The 18,698-nt window shown below is 44.8% G+C and overlaps 1 protein-coding gene and 1 long non-coding RNA gene across 5 annotated transcripts in view; one reads left to right on the forward strand and one right to left on the reverse strand.

The window, feature by feature from the left end:
* The window catches only part of STK35 (serine/threonine kinase 35), a 40,975-nt gene extending 31,362 nt beyond the window's left edge, over positions 1 to 9,613 (reverse strand). For all 3 annotated transcript variants that reach the window (XR_008557583.1, XR_008557582.1, XM_054723623.1), the window contains exons 1-2: positions 9,242 to 9,613; positions 8,040 to 8,640 (exon numbers count right to left, since the gene is read on the reverse strand). Coding sequence is in view for 1 of the 3 variants with exons in the window: in XM_054723623.1 (XP_054579598.1) it covers positions 8,040 to 8,640; positions 9,242 to 9,565 (925 nt within the window). In the remaining 2 variants the exon portion in view is untranslated. The remainder of the gene's footprint in view (positions 1 to 8,039; positions 8,641 to 9,241) is intronic.
* On the forward strand, positions 8,313 to 17,913 carry LOC114231369 (uncharacterized). Of its 2 annotated transcripts, XR_008557585.1 has the most exons (4): positions 8,313 to 8,376; positions 14,962 to 15,038; positions 15,153 to 15,426; positions 17,613 to 17,913. It is a non-coding gene; the product is annotated as an uncharacterized LOC114231369 (long non-coding RNA). The 2 variants fall into 2 exon arrangements; XR_003617314.2 differs by lacking the exon at positions 14,962 to 15,038 and having other exon boundaries at positions 8,326 to 8,376.
* The last annotated feature ends 785 nt before the right edge of the window (positions 17,914 to 18,698 follow it).

An 18,698-nucleotide genomic window follows, 5' to 3' on the forward strand; every position in this document is an offset into this window, starting at 1 on the left:
TATGGGACCAGCTTGAATGTCAACCTACTAACGCTTGATCTCCCAGGTAACTTTCCTCTTCTGAGCAGCCAAGGCCCTAGTCTTATAATTTACCAAGGTGACTGATTTGGAGAAGGGAAACTGGCCAAACTTTTGTGGAATTACCAAACACTTTTTCTGAAATGACACTAATTCCTGGGCCCCAAAATGTCACTGGGGTTCGCCAGTCAGAGTAGGGGCTTACAGAGGTCAGGTGATCCATGGAGCTTTAGCACAGGTCCATCTCACAGTGGTCCCAGTGACAGTGGGTCCCTGAGCCAGCCTGTGGTGATTTCCCCAGTTTCAGGATGTATATTTGGAATAGACACATGCAGCAATTAGCAAAATCCCCAAACAAAATTTACAGTGTTTTTGAACAGATAGAAAAAAATGAACTTTACTTAAGTTTTATAATTCCCTTGTTTGGTATAATCGGACAATCCTATAAGATGAATGAGAGTTAAAAATTTAGCTTCCCAGAGGGGAAGAAAATAGCAAGAGTGTTATTTGGAGGCTGTAAGGATTCGAGGTAAGTTAACCTTTGAGAGTCCACTGGGTTGCAGGCACTATTTTAAAGGTTCATTATGTAAGCTGTCTCATCTCATTGGACACTGTTTTAGAGGTGGTAAACCTGAGAACAAGAAATAGGGTGTCGTTCTGCCTGAGGAGCAGGGGAAGGTGGGGAGGAGAGGCAGGCTGAGACTCATTGCAAGCAAGGTCCTTGAGCTGTGTCTTCCAGGATGAAGGGAATGAGCAGAGCACAGTGGGGTGTGAGTTTGCAGGGAAGGACCCAAGTAATCTGGAGTAATCAGAGGAGAGCTGCAGTAGGAGATAGTCACAAATGAGCCTGGAGATGAAGCTGGAGTCAGGTCATGAGAAATGGTATCTGGCAGACAAAAGGATTAGAAGTTCAACTGGAAGACATGGGAAGTAACTAAAAGTTCTTGATCTATTTAAAAAAAGATACTGCTTATTGAACCTAAGAAATCATTGATTTTAAGACATACCATTTAAGTAAGATTGACAGGCTGCTGACAACACCATGGTAGGCCATTGACTAAGCTGAGTCCTGACTTCAGAGATGTTACCATGTGAAAGAGCATGTCTGAGAATTGATGAAACAGTTCCTTCTGGAAGCAGAAGGAGTTAAGAGATGGAATACTCATCAGGAGGTTTTGAAAGCCAAAGGAGTGATGACTGCCAAGGGAGGGGTGAAAAGGGGATGGGAGAATGAGGTCTTGGAGGTTTAGACTCAATAGAAGTTAGTGACTTATCACATGTATGTGATGGACAGGAAGAATTCAGAGAGGACTCTAGCCAATCCTCTCTTCTTACTCCAAACCCCTACCTACTTAGATGATAATTATATCCCTTGTCACAGATGAGGAAATTAAACCTCAAAAGATTAAAGAACTTGCCTATGGCTTCATAGCCAGTTAGCCTGGATTCTAATTGTGAGCTCCACTACTGCCTCTTAGTGCCAGCAGCAGAATTTAACACCTACATGTTTTATTTCCACTTCATCCCAAGCTCCTTGTTAAGTAGACTCTTATGTACAGGATGCTGCCAAGGAGTTTAATGTTCATCCAGTCCAGTTCAGGTTCATTTTTCAACAGAAAACTAATTATGATTTTAAATATGCTGAGATGCTAGATCAGCATATGTGTCCCAGATCTTAAAAATGCTCAATCCATTTGACATAAAAATCCCATTCAAGCAATTTATTCTAAGTGAAGAGTACCAAAAAGACAAAAAACAAACAAAATCCCCTACCACCAACAGCAACAAAAAAGATACACCAAGCACCAAAAACAACCAGAACTAGTATTCCATACAGCACAGTAAAAGGGAAGCATTGAAAACAACTATCCAAGAGTAGTTAGTTAATTTTATGATTATCACTTAGTTGAATGCTTTAAAAGGTCAGTTATACTTCAACAAAATTTACTTAAATAAAAAACTATGTCATAAGCAAGTTTAATGCCAAGTTAAAAAAAATATGTAAAATTATAATATTGAAGAAAAAGGATTAGAAAGGACACTAGAAAAATGTAGTTTGAATTTTTTGACTACAGCCATCCCTGTTCTTTATTAGTTAAGAATTATACATTAACATATGTTACAGAAGTGGCTCAGCTAAAGACCTCAGTTCTGAGAAGCTGCTGAAGACAAGGACCCAATTCAGCATGTCTTCCCAAGGAAAAGATGAGCATATACACCAACCTCTAGTCCCAGTCTCAATGACCTTGGGCTGTTACTGTAAGACACTGGGGGTGGGGAGGTCCAGTATCAACACAGCAGGGTGTGTTCAAAATACTTCTCAAGATTAGTCAAATGTCATTGTGCACTAGAGAATGGACCCCTTAGGGTGGCTGCCAGAGAAACTGTTTCACAGAAGCCAAGAGGCCAATTATGAACCCATAAGCCAAGAATCTGAAAGGACAAGAAGACAGCTAGGTCTGCGGTCAACATTATCCCCACTCTTCCACCTCCATGGCCATGTGACCCTGGGCAAATGTCTAAGAGCCTATGAATAGGGCATGCAACTATATAACTTAAAGACATCCAGAATTTGAGAATCACTAAATAGGGCTCCTGGCCATAAGGACCTCAAAGGCCATATCATATTGGAGTAAAAATAAACTGATGTTCTATAAGCTCTCCTTGAGTTTTTACATACTATAAAAAGCCCTACCCAACACAACCCCAATTAACCAAAGCTCTCAAGTAAGGGTTGTTTCTATCTCCTGGGGCTGGGATCTAAAATCCCCAATGCACACAGAAGGAAGGCAGCTGGTTGGTAGCAGGAGAGAAGTCTGCCTGGTTGTCCCAAGACATTCCAGAATAGACCAGAAAGGAGGTAAAGGGTGCCTGGCAGCTGAGACATTTAGAGAAGGCACCGACAGAAATCAGCAGTGCAACAAATACTAATATATAATTAAAAGTAAATAGTAGCCATTGGTTTCTGTGTGAAATATGCTTATGCCCATTTAACAATCCAGAAGAACAGAATCACTAAGAACTCAAGCCTCCTGTCCCAAGTGCAGCAAAGCTGTTAAAGCCTCAATTGTCTCACCTGTAAAATAGGGATAATTATAGTATTGACTTCCAAGGGTGGTTTTGAGGACTGAATCAGTTAACAGGTGTAAAACCTTTAGAACAGACCTGGCACACAGCAATCAGTAAGTTTTAGCTCTTATTAACAGTGTGAAACTGGGACCAACACCTCCTGACTCAAAGTCAATACCAGTGTTCTACTGTATCCCATTAATTTCCAAGGCCCCTAATGCTGCCTTTTACCTATGTCACTGTTATAAAGTCACCGTCATGAAAGCCAAAGACCACCATTCAGCTCTCTGCCTTCACTGGAGGACTTTCTACTCTGAGACCCCAAGCACATCAGAGAATTCAGAGTTGCTTTCTAGAGCAGTGGCCGCCAACCGGTGGTCCATGGACCACTCCTTGAGGTTAGCGACCGCTGTTCTGGAGGCCTGGGCACTGGTGGCCTGGTACTGAGCCTAAGGTTACCCCAGGCAATCAACAGGCTGGGGGCAGTTTGCAGGCTGACAACCAATCCACTGCTAAGACCCTGGTCTCCCTCCCCTTACTATAACCCCCTTCTCCACAACTTACTAAAGTCTACTTCCTTCCCCGTTTCTCCTTGCCTCTATACTCCCATAGGGGACCTCTACTGTTTTCTGGGATACCCATCACTCCGGTCCTTCCCCTGGGATCATGTGGGCATGCCTTCTGCCCAAATGAGGAAACTTTGTGTTTCCTCTTGTCATCCAGTGCCTGGCTCACAGCCATCACTGGTCATCGGTGCACAGACAAGACTGTCTCCCAAGGGCTGAGATTCCCACCTAAAGCAGTGGTCGGCAAACTCATGAGTCAACAGAGCCAAATATCAACAGTACAACGATTGAAATTTCTTTTTTGAGAGCCAAATTTTTTAAACTTAAAACTTCTTCTAACGCCACTTCTTCAAAATAGACTCGCCCAGGCCGTGGTATTTTGTGGAAGAGCCACACTCAAGAGGCCAAAGAGCTGCATGTGGCTCGTGAGCCGCAGTTTGCCGACCACGGACCTAAAGGTATCCCAAGAGCAACAAACATCAATAGCTGGTAAAGCAGAGCTACTGTTTACCAAGTTTGGATAAGCTAGGTTCCTAGCTTTCTAATTTGGTTTATGAGCCTTGAGAGTTTGTCCTGTATTTTTGTTTGTTTTGTCCTTGGGATCAGTGTGCACTTTAAGAGAAAGCACCAGAATGTCTGAGTTTTACACTGACCTCAAGGCTTGCCTGCTGGTCTTCTAAGTGGCAGTAATGGTGAATTTAATTTTAGGTGCTTTAGCAAAGGAAACAAGGAGATAAAATGAACTGTAGATGCCTTAACTCCTTTTTGTAAAAAGTATTTAGAAGTTAAATAAAGACACCAACTCATTAACCAAATAATTTACAGGTTTGCTAATCTGGTGTTTAAAAGCCTGGAGGCTCGCCCAAATGCCACCACTAACTCCTTTGGGGCAAGTCTTGTGCTTTTATGGGCTTCAGTTTCCTTCCAAACAGAAGGCCAGATCGACACTATGGACTCTGCAGGTTCTGTTATCTACATAATGCTCTGGGTAGGACTTGTTCCATGCATGTTCAGAGAGAAAAGGACAGGCACAGAAGTCTATTAAACAAGGCTGGGAAAGACCAAGAAGTGAACTTAAAAGTTGCCCTCTTCTTTGGGATACTGGATTATTTATATGTCAAAATAATTGGTTAAGACTACAGAAATGCCTCTGAGCATTCACTAGAGAGCTGATACTAATGCTGGGGGAAACACTATTCTCTATTTGGCCCAACTGTGAAATAAATGATTCCACCTTCTCTCTTTACCACCTACCCACAGGGTCCTAGGCTCCCTTCTTTCAAGCCCACCTTCTCTAGCAACTTCTGATTCTCATTCCTATTAATTCTTTACAATATGTAGGAAGCCCTTGTTAATGAGCCAACCTGCTTTTTCCTCCTGTGACCTGATTAGAATTTAAGTCTTCTACAGGTCCTCAAAGTTCCCAAATTAAGTGTCTCTAGGACAAGTCCAGACCATTCATTAACCACAGTGAAGGAGAGACAGTCTGAGAATGAAGTGAAGAGCTTGTAAAATACAGTGAACTAAGTAACACTAGAGGGATTCAGTAAAAGTATAAAGTACAGGCAAACCTCGTTTATTGTGCTTCCCCCCCCTCCCCCCGCCCCGCCCCGCCGGCCTTTTTTTTTTTTTTTTAACCAACTGAAGACCTTCCACCAGCAAATAGATTATGACTGGCTTTATTGTGAAGATGTGGAACCACACCTATTGGAGGAGGTATGCCAGATTTGGTTCAATTGAGACCTTAAGGCAGATTAACCCTTTTTGTTCTGTTTCAAAATTATCCTAAATTGCTGAAGACTGGGAAAAGGTGGCTACAAAGGATTTTCTACTTAAATGACAGCTGAACCAGATTATCTCTAAGATTCCTTCCAGCGCTAACATTCCTGAATATCAGTATGTTGTAAAGTCAGCACCACAGGGCAGAGTAAGACTGCTAAACTTTGGAAGCTGAAGCCAGGAAAAGGGAGTAATTTGAGTATTTGTTTTCCACTTTAAATATTTATAGCAAAAAAATTGTTGTCCACTTTAATATTAATAGCAAAGGACAAATAAACAAAAACCCCTGGGTGCCTATTTACTGCTTTCTAAATTAACACTTGACATGTAAGTTTCAATGTGAATTTCATAAGTGGAGGCAATGTAACTTCAGTGCTCCATCTCTGAGTCAAGAACATTACCTGACCCATAATAGAAGCTCATATATTAACACTCCAAACTACTGAAAGGAACACATTAAGTGACCTAAAGCAACATATTTCATTTCTATAGCTGTTTTAGTTCACAAAAGAAAATACCAGTGTTTCTGTCAACTTGGTGTTCCCAGGAAATAGGGTGTGTTCCATGGTCAAACACGTTTGGGAGACTTGAACAAGAACATTGCCAACCTCAAAGGGGATGATGGCAGAAGATTCAAAATACAGCCTAAACTTATTGAGGCAATGCATTCCTCATCTGGAACACTTAGTGACACTCTCAGGCTGCACAGCAGCCCTATGTCATCTTAGGGATAAAGGCATGCTCCCCACAGCTTTGAAACAACTTGTCCCAAGTCCCATGCAATCAGTTCAGACAAGCCATGATAAAAGTGAGTTTAACTCCAAAGCCCATGGTATCAACCACTGTTTACTCTGGAGTTGTGACAAATTCTCCAGGTGGGGAAAGTTTTAACAGTGTACAGTTGACTCTTGAACAAGGGCTTGAACTGTATATGCTGATTTTTTCAATAAATACTGTAAATTTATTTTTTCTTCCTTATGATTTTCTTAACTTTTTTTTCTAGTTTACTCTATTGTAAGCATCCTATATAATAATAAAAGCATAGTATGTAAACTGTCCCCTCGACCTGCGAGTTTGACCCGGGCCAGCAGCCTCTAGTGCAGTGTATATAATACATGAGTAAGGCTTCTGGTCAACAGGAGGCTAATGACCAGACCACTCTTTTTGAGAAAGGGGTCTGAGAGTAAAGTGAAGAGCTTATAAAATACAGGTGAGCTAAAAGAATCTACTGGAAAATCTTTTCAAAATAAATATATTCACGTGGGGAGAAGGTGTGCTTTTCAGGATGGATGGGCCTATAAAGCGAAAGCCTATTATGAAAAAGAATCCCAGGTGATATTCATCATGTCCTTCAACCCACTGTCAAACAATGACTTGAAATGGGACTGGGAGTTCTCTTGGGATGAGTTGGTAAGATCTTAAAGTCAGGCAAAAGTTTCAAACAAAATGCCCAAACCCACCCCAAATCCTTCCCATTCTTAAATCCATCCAGGGGTAAGGAGGGCACCATTACCAATTTAAAAGGATCTAGGCCTTGAATCAAGACAAATCTGGATTCACATCACTTGATGTATAAAAAAGTTTGTAAAGAAACCAGCAATACAACGTGACTTCCCTTATAAACTGATTAACCATCCTTGTTCTTGTCTAATCATTAATTTCGACATTTATAGAAAGAGGGAGGACTTTTAGAATTATTACCTAAAGTCACTTCTGGAAGACCATTAGGACATAGTTGGGACTCAGATTAGTAACCTCAGACCCTTCTAGTCCATGGCCCTCTCCTCTCTGAACAGACCCTTGACTTCCGTTAGCACGAGCAAGATTTGTGAGCACTGAGAACGCAGGAGGAACTCACTCCCTAACCGCAATGAAAACTCGGACACTAGGACTGCCTTCCCAAGGAAGGCAAAGCCCCCTGCCTCACTGGGCCCAGTCTTTCCTACAAATAAAACCACTTCCATGCCAGCCTCAGAGGGTTAAGAAATCGTTTAAGAATGTAAAGTGGGCGAAAAAGATGTTCGATATTGTTGTGTGAGAGCTCTGGGCCCACCTGGGGGGTATTATTCCGCTGGCCCCAGAGGACTGGGCCAGAAAACCGACAGCTTGCGTGACTGCCCTGGGACGAAGGGCTGGTGGTCTCAGAGGAAAAGGAAGACTAGGAAGCAAGAGTTTGGGGGGTGGAGTTGGGGGAGAGGGCTGTGAGGACATTTGGAACCGGACAGGGAGGGGAAAAGAGAGAGGCCCCAGAGAAGGAGGGGGCTTCTACAGTTCTCCCACCAACTCTGAACCCAACCCCCTCCACTCCCCGACTGCTCTTAAAAGCACTAGTCGTTTCCTAATCATGGCTCGCACGTCCCGAGCACTTATTAAGACAATGATTAGAACTTGGCGAGCGCTTGTTATGAAAATACCAGTTAACGTCCGTCCCAGGGACTATTCTAGGTCCCAGGCCGAGAGGTGGGCCCCGATGCCAGGGCCCGGAGAGGAGGGTGTGTCTGGGCCCAGCGTGACAGGACCTAGTGGTCCCCAGGTCCCTTGTGGCCGAGCCGCCCACAGCAGCGGGTCCAGGCCCCGCGCGGGCGGGGCGGTCCGCGGGGCTCCTACCTTTGAGCGAGGTCTCCACCAGGCGCAGGTAAAGCTGCGAGTTCTTGTTGCCGTGGCTCATGCGCTGGGCTAGGCCGTTGCGCTGCAGGACACACTCCTCAAACTGCACCACGTTCTGGTGGCGCCGCTTGAGACTGGTCAGGGCCCAGAACTCGGCCAGCGCCAGCTCCACGTTTTCCGGGGCGTCGCAGCGGATCTTCTTGACCGCCACCCGGGCCCCGCTGCGCCCGGCCACTGCCTCGTAAACCACGCCGTAGCTGCCGCGCCCGATCTCGGCCAACAGGCTGTAGCGCGGCTGCGCGGACCCGCCGCCACCCTCCGGCCGCCGCCGAGCCAGGTAGGCCTCGCCGGGGGTTGCGGCCGCCACCGGATCCATGGCCTGGGCCGCAGCCACTGGCCTCAGCTTCGCGCTGGGCGCCCGCGGCACTGGGCTTCGCCTTTTCCTCTCGGGGCTTTGTGTACCTCGGCGGGCGCCGTCCGCCTTCCCCGTTTCCATGGCTGCGGGCGGCGGGGGGAGCAGCAACGGCGCTGCCCGGGCCCCCCCTGCCTCATCCCTCCGTCCGGCCCCGGGACGCGGAGGAGCGGGTGCTTGGGTTGGGACCTGTGGGTGAAAGAATCGGTTAAACGACCAGGCCGAGGCGGGGAGGCTGGGAGCGCAGACCAGAGGGCGCCCCACCTCCTCCTCCTCCTCCTCCGGCCGCCGCGGCCCCTTTAAGACGGAAGCCACCGCGGCTGCTGGAACCGGGGAGGGGAGGGGAAAGCGGGAAAGACGAAACCACAGGCCGCGGCTCAGAGGGGAACTGGAGGGAAAAGGAACACCCCCACCACCTTCCCAGTTAGCTTAGCGTCTAGGAGTAGGAAAAACAAGTTCTAACAGACTTTACACGTTATTAAAATCGCCTTAGAAGCCCTTCAGACTGTGGAAATCTCTTTCCCTGCCCGCCTCCCTGCGGGATCCCCCCTCCCCGCTTCCCGCCCAGTGTTCTCCAGCGTGTAAACCGTCCATTGAATTAAGTCGGAGCGGAGCGGAGCAGACCGACCCCCGTCTCCAGGGCAGCGGGTGGCGAGCGTTGGCTTGAAATTTCGGCGGCCCCGAGTGCGCCAGGTCCGGGGCCCGGTGTCCCTTCCCAAGGGCCCGAGGCGGCGGGGATCGCTCTCGCCTACGCGCTTCCTTTTACTCCGCAGACCGCGCCCGCCCTTACCTGGCCGGAGCCCCTCCACTTCCGGACGGCCGGTTTCCCCCCAGGAGTCTCGGGCTGGGGATGGTCCGCTCCCGGCCGGGGCTGCCTTCGGTACCGAGCCACGCGAGAGCCGGTGGCCCGCGCCGGGCGTGCGCCGGAACCCGGTGCTGCCCCGGAACCCGGTGCCGCCCCGGAGAGGGCAGCGGCGCGCGCGGGGGAGAACCCGGCGTCCGGGCTCCCGCGGCTCTGCACGTGCTCGCGCCAGCTGAGCCCTTTACATAACCTCTTTCTAGAAGCCCCACCTCCGGCGGGCGCCCGGGCCAGCGGGGGCTCCTGGTGGCCCATTCCCCGGAGGCCAGCCGAGTGGCGAGCCGGACGGTTTCTGGCCGAGGCCGACGGAGCAGCCGCAGACGGGGCCCAATCACAGGCGAGAACAGCCGGCCTCCAAACGTAGGCGCCAAATTCCCGCGCTCCGCCGCGGCCCCCGCGGCTCCGCAGCCGCCCACGCGCCGCAGCCTCCTCTCCTCTCCCTCGGCCGGTACTGAGCGAGGATGATCTGCCCTCAGCAGGCGCGCGATAAATACTATTTGGTTGACAGGATTATTCGGTTTGATGGATTTATAATAGCTTCTTCCTGGGAACCGCCCGGACTAGGTTGGAATTCACACCCGGCCTCCAATTTAATCCCTTTATCTTGGGTAAATCATTTCTCAGATTGGAGCCTCATTTTCCTCTTCTGCAAAATAGGTAGACAAAGCCTTACCTCCAGGGTTGCATGGATTTTTAAATATTTTGTTCACTGCTCTGTACCCCAATGCCTAGTAAATGCCCAATATTTGTTAACTGAATTTACAGGTACGTATTAAGTTCCTGTAATGTGCTAGGCTCCCTCCTAAGTCGCTAAAGAGCAGGGGACAACAGTTTCTACCTTAATTGAGGTTCTGTGCCATGTGAAACAAATCAAGTAGGTCACCTTGGGCAAGTTAATAACTTTCTTGTGTCTCCATTCCTCATCTGTAAGATAAGAACAGTAGTTGTAGGATTCACTGAGCTTATACTATTAAAGCACTTAGAACAGGACAGGGTCTTGCACACAAAAAAAATAGGTATTATTAAAGACACAGTATAGCTTTTGACAACAAGTGTAATGGAGAAAAAGAATGAGCTAAAGAGTACCTGGGGATTGGGAACAGGCCATTGTGATAGTGTGATCACTTAAAGACTTTTTTATATATATAAAATTTCAACGTTATGTATAAATTGCAAGACTAGTAAAGAATTCTCATACTTTTCAACCAGAATAACAAATTGTTATATTTTGCTACATTCTCATTATCACGTTTCTCTGTGTATATATATATATGTGTGTGTGTGTAAAAGATGAATTTTGTTTTTCTCCTAAAATTTAGGACCTAAGTCATTTTAGAGTAAGTTTCAGACATCATGTCCCTTTATCACCATATGCTCTGTGTGTATTTCCTGAGAACAAGGACATTCTCATGCATAATCTCAGTATAATTATCAAAAGCAGCTATTTTAATAATATGATTCTTTTACTTAATACTCCTTCCATATTTAAATTTTGCTAATTGTCCCAATAATGTCCTTTAAGGTATTCCCAAGGATCCAATTGAGGATCACTTATTGCATTTAGTTGTCATGTCTCTTTACTTTCCTTTAATTTGGAAAGACAATTACTTAGCCCTTCATCTTCCATGACCTTGGCTTTTTAAAGAGTATTGGAGAGTTATTTTGTAGATATCCCTAAATTTGGATTTGTCTGATATTTTCTCATGATTAGATTCAGGTTATGCATTTTGTCAGGAATACCACAGAAAGTTGGGTTTCAATGTATCACAATGGGAGGCACATGATATTGATTTGTTCCAGTGCTGGTGATGTTAACTGATCATTTGATTAAGGTGGTGTCTGCCAAGATACTCCACAGAAAAGTTAACTATTTTTCCCTTTGTAACTATTAAGCATCTTATGGGAAGATATTTTGAGACGATCCTGTTCTTCACCAGACTTTCAGCATTCATTGATGATTCTTAAGTGGATTTATTATTATTGTTGTTGTTGTTGTTGCAAAATGGGGATCGAAAGGCCTCTGTATTGGTCTGTTAGAGCTGCCCATAATAAAATTCCAGACTGGTGGCTTAACAGAAATTTATTTTCTCACAGTTCTGGGGGCTAGCAGTTCAAGATCAAAGTGTTGGTAGGTTTGGTTCCTCCTGAGACCTCTACTTGGTTTACAGATGGCCTGCCTTTTGACTGTGTCTTCACAAAACCTTTCCTGGGATATCTTTTCCTCTAGGACACAAATTATATTGGATTAGGGGCCCAATGAGCTCATTTTAACTTTATCTCCAAATATGTTACATGCTGAGGTACTGGGGACTTGTAAATTTAACATGCAAATTTGGGTAGCGTTGAAGTTGGGTGTGAGACACAATTCAATCTATGACAGTCTCCTTGGAATATGACATCTGAGCTGAGACCTGAAGCCCGCCATGCTAAAACTAGTGGAAAGGCATTTAAGGAAGAGGGAACAAGTACAGAAGCCGCGACACAGGAACAAAATTGATGTTAAACTTCAGCCAATTGGTGAGAATGTAAAAATTGTACAGTCACTTTGGGGAAAATAATCTGGCAGTTTTTTATTCATCTACCTATGACCCAGCAATTCCATGCCTTGGTATCTATCCAAGATAAATGAAAATGTATTTATGTTCACAAAACATCTGCATAAGAATGTTTATAGTGGCTTTTCCCATAAAAATCCCAAACTGGACTCTGATGTTTATCAAGAAATGAATGGAGCCTTAGCCGGTTTGGCTCAGTGTGGATAGTGTCAGCCTGTGGACTGGAAGTTCCTGGGTTCAGTTCTGGTCAAGGGCACATGCCTAGGTTGCAGGCTTGATCCCTGGTCCTAGTCAGGGCGCATGCGGGAGGCAACCAATGGATGTGTCTCTCACATCAATGTTTCTCTCTGTCTAGCTCTCCCCCTCCCTCCCACCCTCTCTAAAAATCAATGGGAAAATACCCTATGAAATGCTGCTTGGGGGGAAAAAAGGAATGAAGTATTGATACAATAACATGAATGAATCAAAATTACACTGAGCAAAAGAAGCCAGACACAAAAGTGAACATACTGGATGATTCTAATAAACAATTCTAGAAAATGCAAAACTAGTTTGTAGTGGCAGGGATGGAATTCAGAGGTGTGGGAAACTTTTCAGGGTGATGGATTGGTTATCTTGAAACTCACGTGTGCTAATCGTTTCAAGGGACATACGCTAAAACACTTGAATACTTTCAATAGGTGCTGTTTATGTACATTAATTTTACAGCTTCACCTTAATAAAGCTATTAAAAATGGAGGGAAAAAAAATATATGATTCCGTTATTGTAAAGTCAAGCAACACTGAACGATGGTGGCAGGAATTATACCAGTGGTTATCTTTGGGGTGAGAATTGACCACTAAGGGACACTAGGCAATTTTCTGGGTGGTAGCATTTTATTGTGTGCATATTATACTGCAATAAAGTTGATGTAAAAGGTGAACAAACAAAATCCTGCCACCAGGGACGCCCGTATCTTTACTTAGAGCTTCGAAGGACCAAAGGCTGCCTGTGCGCAGCGGAGCTGGCCCATTGCTGCAGTCACTGGCCCTGTAGGTTGAGCAGGGCCAGCGGAGTCTCTCTTCCGGTGAGTTTCCTGTCCTGAATTTTAAGGGAGACGGGGTCTGAAGGCCTAGGATACCCACAAGGTGTGAAATCCTTTTGTATGCTGCGAGAAGGACCAGCTACTTGCAAAATGGTTGCTGGCTTGAGCATTTTTGTCTTCATTTTTGTTGAGTTCCAGCAGTAACCTATTCTTAGGATGGCTAATAGCCAACTCCCGCTAAAGTTTTCTATCTGTCAGGCACAGAAATGAACAAAGAATTCTCACGCCAATCCTGTGATGTGGTTACTGTCATTAGCTCCACGTTGCAGAAGAGACGGAGGGAGGAAGTCACACAGCTGGGATTTGAGCTGAGACCCCAGGCTTTTCACGCCACCTGACCCTGCACAACTCTCCCTGCTAAGCATTTTCAGCAAACATGCCTACCTCCATATCCCTGGAGCCTCAGACGTGTCAGACACATGGCTGGAGCTCCGTATTTAGTGACAGAAGAACCGGAGGAGAAAGGGAAGGGCAACAGTGAGGTTTCAGGCCCTTTTAGTAGGCCCCTCCCTGCCTTTGAGGGACTGACAGGAAATAAGGCATAATGGAATTACGTGACTCCAAGTCACCTTCGTTTTACAGAGGACAATAAAGCAGGTAAAGGGCAAGCAGGGTAGGTGCTGTTTTAGAATGGATGGTTTGGGAAACCTCTCTAAGGAGGTGACCTTTGAGCAGTGACCTTTGAAGTAAAGGAATCAGCCAGATGCAGATTGACTAGAAGAGCATTCCGCATCAGGGGAAAGAGGGCAGAGGCCCTGTGATGGGCGCTGGGAGGAGCTATGGGAAATGAGAGAGAGGTCGGGGCCGCAGTGGGGGGCTGTCATGAGGCAGGGACCTGAGGGCCAGGGGGAAGACTTTGGGTTGGTCAGGCATTCTCAGTATTTCAAGCACGTGGTCAGCGGTGTCGTTGGAGAGAGTTGACACTCAGGTAGGACATTATGCTAAGGACTGTCCCAGAGTGAGAAGGCAGAATGGTGACTCCCCATCCACGTACTTCAGGGGGTGAGAACCAGCCTTGGGGGTGGTCCCATGGGAAAGCAGGGGGCTCTGGCCTGGGAAGGGAAGGTTGGGTGGAAGGGAGGATTATGGGAGGATGGAAACTGGGAGGGGGCTGACTGCTCTAATGGGCAGTGAACGGTTAGCGAGGGATGAGGCAGGGCTGGGGGTTGGAGGTGGCATGGGGTTATGGCAGGTATAGCAGAGCGAGGCAAGGGTGAGAGGGGGTTAAGGGGAGAGAAGCTGACACGGGTCTAGGAGGGGGGCTTCAGAGGGCCTTGGGCGTACTAAAGCACAGAAGCTTGAGCTGGCTGCCTTGAGGGCCATCTCCGAGAAAAACGAGCTTGTCATGCTACCTAGCACCATGCAGCTTACAACTATGTGGGAGAGACAGTTTGTCCGCATTTTATGAATGGCACGATTGAGCCACGGAAACTGTTACATCACAAGTGAGTGGAATGGCTGGGATTTGAATCCTGGCAGCCTTAGGGTTTTGTATCCAAGCTCTTAACCATTATACAGATGTTAGCAAGCTTGAGAGCCCATCAGCATCACCAGATTGCTGGGCCCCACCCCCAGAGCGGCTCATCAGTGAGGCCTGGGTAGAGCTTGATAATCCACATTTCTAACAAGGTCCCAGGTGATGCTGCTGCTGATGTTGCTGGCCCAGGGACCGCACTTTGACAATATTACGTTACACTACTACACTGTCCTTAGAGTGAGCACAAAGCTGAGGTGACTGTAGAGAATTTAGGGAGGAAGTGGAGCTATTACATAGAAAACTGAGCAAATAAGACACGAGGTGATCATTAAAGGCAACACATTAAAAATTTATAAGAAAAACAATCATAAACTATAATGCTCAAGAGGAAATCACATATTGTCATTACAATGTAAAATCAACACATTGTTTTAACCAAAAATTATGCTGTAATTATTTGTGGAAACTTGGAGTGTGTGTATGTGTGTAGAGAATAAAGAAAGGAAAACTAACTTCTTTTTTTCTATAGTGTAGTTAATGGAAAGGTGTAAAATTAGAAGATCTTGAGGTGACACCTGTAATCAGAATTGAAGAGGCAATCACAGATTTAGGTATTGCTTCATGGGATAAGACTCGGGGGTGGGATAGGATTTTTGTTATAAGCCTGTAGTAATATTTAACTTGAAGAGCAACTTATCTTAAACATCATGTATATTTGTTTCTAGGGTTAAAATTAAAAGTGGGCGTGGGCTTTAGCCACCACTGGACCAGCCTGTCCTCTTGGTGGCGCTGTTCGGCTTCCGGCCGTGATGGTCACCTGTAGTCCTGCATTACCTGGTTACAAGTAGCCAGTGCCCGAATCACACCCTGGGAACACTGCACTAGAGACACTGCCTCCATGTGACTCCACAGAGAGGTCCTCTTGTCTACTAAACAAGGGTCCGCGTTGCAGAACCAACGATGGAAGCAAACACAGCCAGCCTGTTTCAGATTTCAAAGGTACTTCCCATCAGCCACTGAAAGGGCTCAGCAATCCCCAACACGTCTTCCTCTCTCATCTGGAAATTGCATAAAAATCTCTGTCAGGCTATATTTGCAGCAGAAAATTGGTTGCTAAGTTCTTAGCCGCTGTTTATGGTTTTTGAAAAGATAAAGGAATACATTACAGAACTAGCGGGGCAAAGTCTTTAATTCTGTAATATTAGGATATTCAGAATAAATGATCGTGGAGTCTGGTTGAAATGTACACAACCGTAAGGCAACAAAGTACACTCATTGATCAAAGTGTAAAGCAATAACAGCCTTTTAGGAAGGCAATTTGATCATTCATTGTTTATTAATGTATGTTAAAATTAATGTACTTTGGCCCAGCAATTTTATCCCTAGGGTTTATTCTATAGAATACTTACCCAAGTGTGGAACAATATATGTGCAACAAGGATTTTGGTGGTCATTTGTAATAGTAAAATATTAGGAAAACTCAAGTACCAGAGGCAGGGGATTAGTTACGTACCATCACACATTTGAATATAATGTAGGAAAGCAGGCATTAGCTCTGTACTAGTATGTACTACCAGAGAACAAATATTCACTATATATTCGTACATAAAAAAGCAAATGTAAACTAGGATCTATAGTGTGACCTCATGTTTAAATATGTACACATAACTGCTAACCTTACTTGAGTTGTGACTCTGTGTTTGGAGCTATCCTAAGTGCTCTATATAGACTAAATTTATTATTCCAATGAGCCTATAGGTAGGTCTTATGATTATCTCCATTTTTTTTTTTTTTTTTTTGTAGAAATTGAGGCACAGACAGGTTCTGTCACTTCCCAAGGCCATGCCGCTTAGAAGGTGGAGCTTGGATTCAAACCCAGGCAGATCCGATTCCAAAGCTTGTGATCTTAAACCGTCACACGATACAGCCACTCTGCTTATGTGATTGTGTGTCTTTATGCAGACAAAAAGGAAACATTTGGATAAATAATACCCTAGATGACAAGAAAACTCTTTAGGTGATTCTTTCACTTTCAACATTTTGTATGATTTGACCTTTTTATGTATATCTTTTTAAAAAATATTTTTATTGATTTCAGAGAAGAAGGGAGAAGGAGAGAGAGAGAGAGAGAAACATCAGGGATGAGAGAGAATCATTGATAGGCTGCCTCCTGCACGCCCCCTACTGGGGATTGAGCCTGCAAATGCCCCTGACCAGGAATGGAACCGTGACCTCCTGGTTCATAGGTCAGTGCTCAACCACTGAGCCACGCCGGCCGGGCTTTATGTTTTTGGTGTTAATTTTAAATACTTTTTTGCAGATATGAAGAAGAATTAAATTCAGTTAAGAAAATAACATACCATAATGCAGATGGTATCCTATCGCTCATATAGGATTTTTGTTATAAGCCTGTAGTAATATTTAACTTGAAGAGTAACTAATCTTAAACATCATGTATGTTTGTTTCTAGGGTTAAAATTAAAAGTGGGCGTGGGCTTTAGCCACCACTGGACCAGCCTGTCCTCTTGGTGGCGCTGTTCGGCTTCTGGCCGTGACGGTCACCTGTTGTCCTGCATTACCTAAAAGCACCTGGAGGGTTACAAGTAGCCAGTGCCCGAATCACACGCTCATTTCTCAGTGAGTACTAAGCTCCTACTGTTTGCCAGCGTGGGGACTGAGAGAAACAAAACCCAGCGCACGCCATGGAGGAACTCATAGTCCAGTGAGAACACAGAGAGAGCAATACCCAGCCCCCAGTCTCTCCTGATCCCATTGCATTGTGATTTCACTTACATTCTGGGCGACCAGTGAAAAATGAAGCTGCACCCTAGCATAGATGTCAATCCTCTAAGTGTTGCCTCTTTCCACTAATGGGAACCGGGCGCTGTGCTGGGCCCTGAACATTATACACTGCCTTTCCTTCTCTATAAAACGTATTGCTTCAACCAACATTTACTGGGCTTGAGGCCCTTTGTGTGAGTTGGGGATGCTGGGATGACTAAGAAAAGTTCCCTGCTGGCAGAATCTGGTATTGTGAGGAGAACTGCCATGTTTCTCAATAGTTACAGTTCCCTGTTGGTGAGAAAAGTAACATTTAAGAGCAGTTACCAAGGACTGCTTATATATACTGATTTATTGAATTCTTAACCCTCTGGTGTACTATTACTGTATTCTCTCTTTTACAGGTCAGGACACTGGGCACAAGGAAGTTAGGCAACCTGCCCAAGATGACCACAGCCAGGAAGTAGAAGATCAGGGAGTTTCAACCCAGGTTAGGTGCTTAGAAGAGCACAGCTGAGATACCAGCTTGTGGTGGAACAATCATAACACACACGGTATTAACCACCGCAGCAGCACCTGTCACATCACACAGGCTATATCTATCTCATTCAGTGCTTGCACAGACCGTCTCCGTATTAGGTGGTCCCAAAGATAAAATGACCCTCTCTTTTTCTCACAATGAGAAAATTGCCAAAAAGAAAATGTTTGGGGGGGGGGGAGCGACTTGAATATATCTATTCTTAAGGCTGTAGATGAAATAATCAAATGTCTATGTAGAATATTTAATTTATTATGTTAGGTATGCACATACTCTCAAGATGATTATGACATTATTTCAATAATGTATTTAACAAATATATTATGTATTAGTAATATATTACTTTAGAAATACTGTTCACCCTCCCCAGGCTTGTACTTAACAAAACAATTTTATTCTATCTCTTCTCGTTGTGTACCTTTGATCTCAGTATTTTTATTATCACTGGGGATGGTTTCTGAATCACCCAGCTCACCTTCTAGATCACATAAATTTCAATTCTCTCTAACTTGTTTGTGAGCCATCACTTTTTGAGCCTTTATACAATGCTGTCACTGAAATATTTTATCCTCAAAGTCCCAGTTCACTCAACCTTAGGACAGTATTGTTTTTCTTTTTGTCCTATTGATTTATATTTGTGATCACAACATCTTAACATTTTAATGTATTGCATTTAAAAGTCCTCTTTATAAGAAGCATGAGGCCAACCCCTTGGAATTGACAACATCTGTGTCAAAAATGGTTTGCTCTTTTTTTTAACCATCAATTCTATTGTTTGCTTTTTTTGTTTTTAACCATCAATTCTATTACTTGGTCTTCCACAAACAATACTTTGTTGTTTAAAATAATTGAGAGAGTCTAGGGAATATGAAAGATACTGTGAGCTTTCCTAAGAATATAAAGATAAGGCAGCCCTTTTTTTCTCCTTAGGGATACTTTTTTGGGGAAAACA

This window comes from Eptesicus fuscus, chromosome 12 (genome assembly GCF_027574615.1).
Source record: "Eptesicus fuscus isolate TK198812 chromosome 12, DD_ASM_mEF_20220401, whole genome shotgun sequence".
Lineage (NCBI taxonomy): Eukaryota > Metazoa > Chordata > Mammalia > Chiroptera > Vespertilionidae > Eptesicus > Eptesicus fuscus.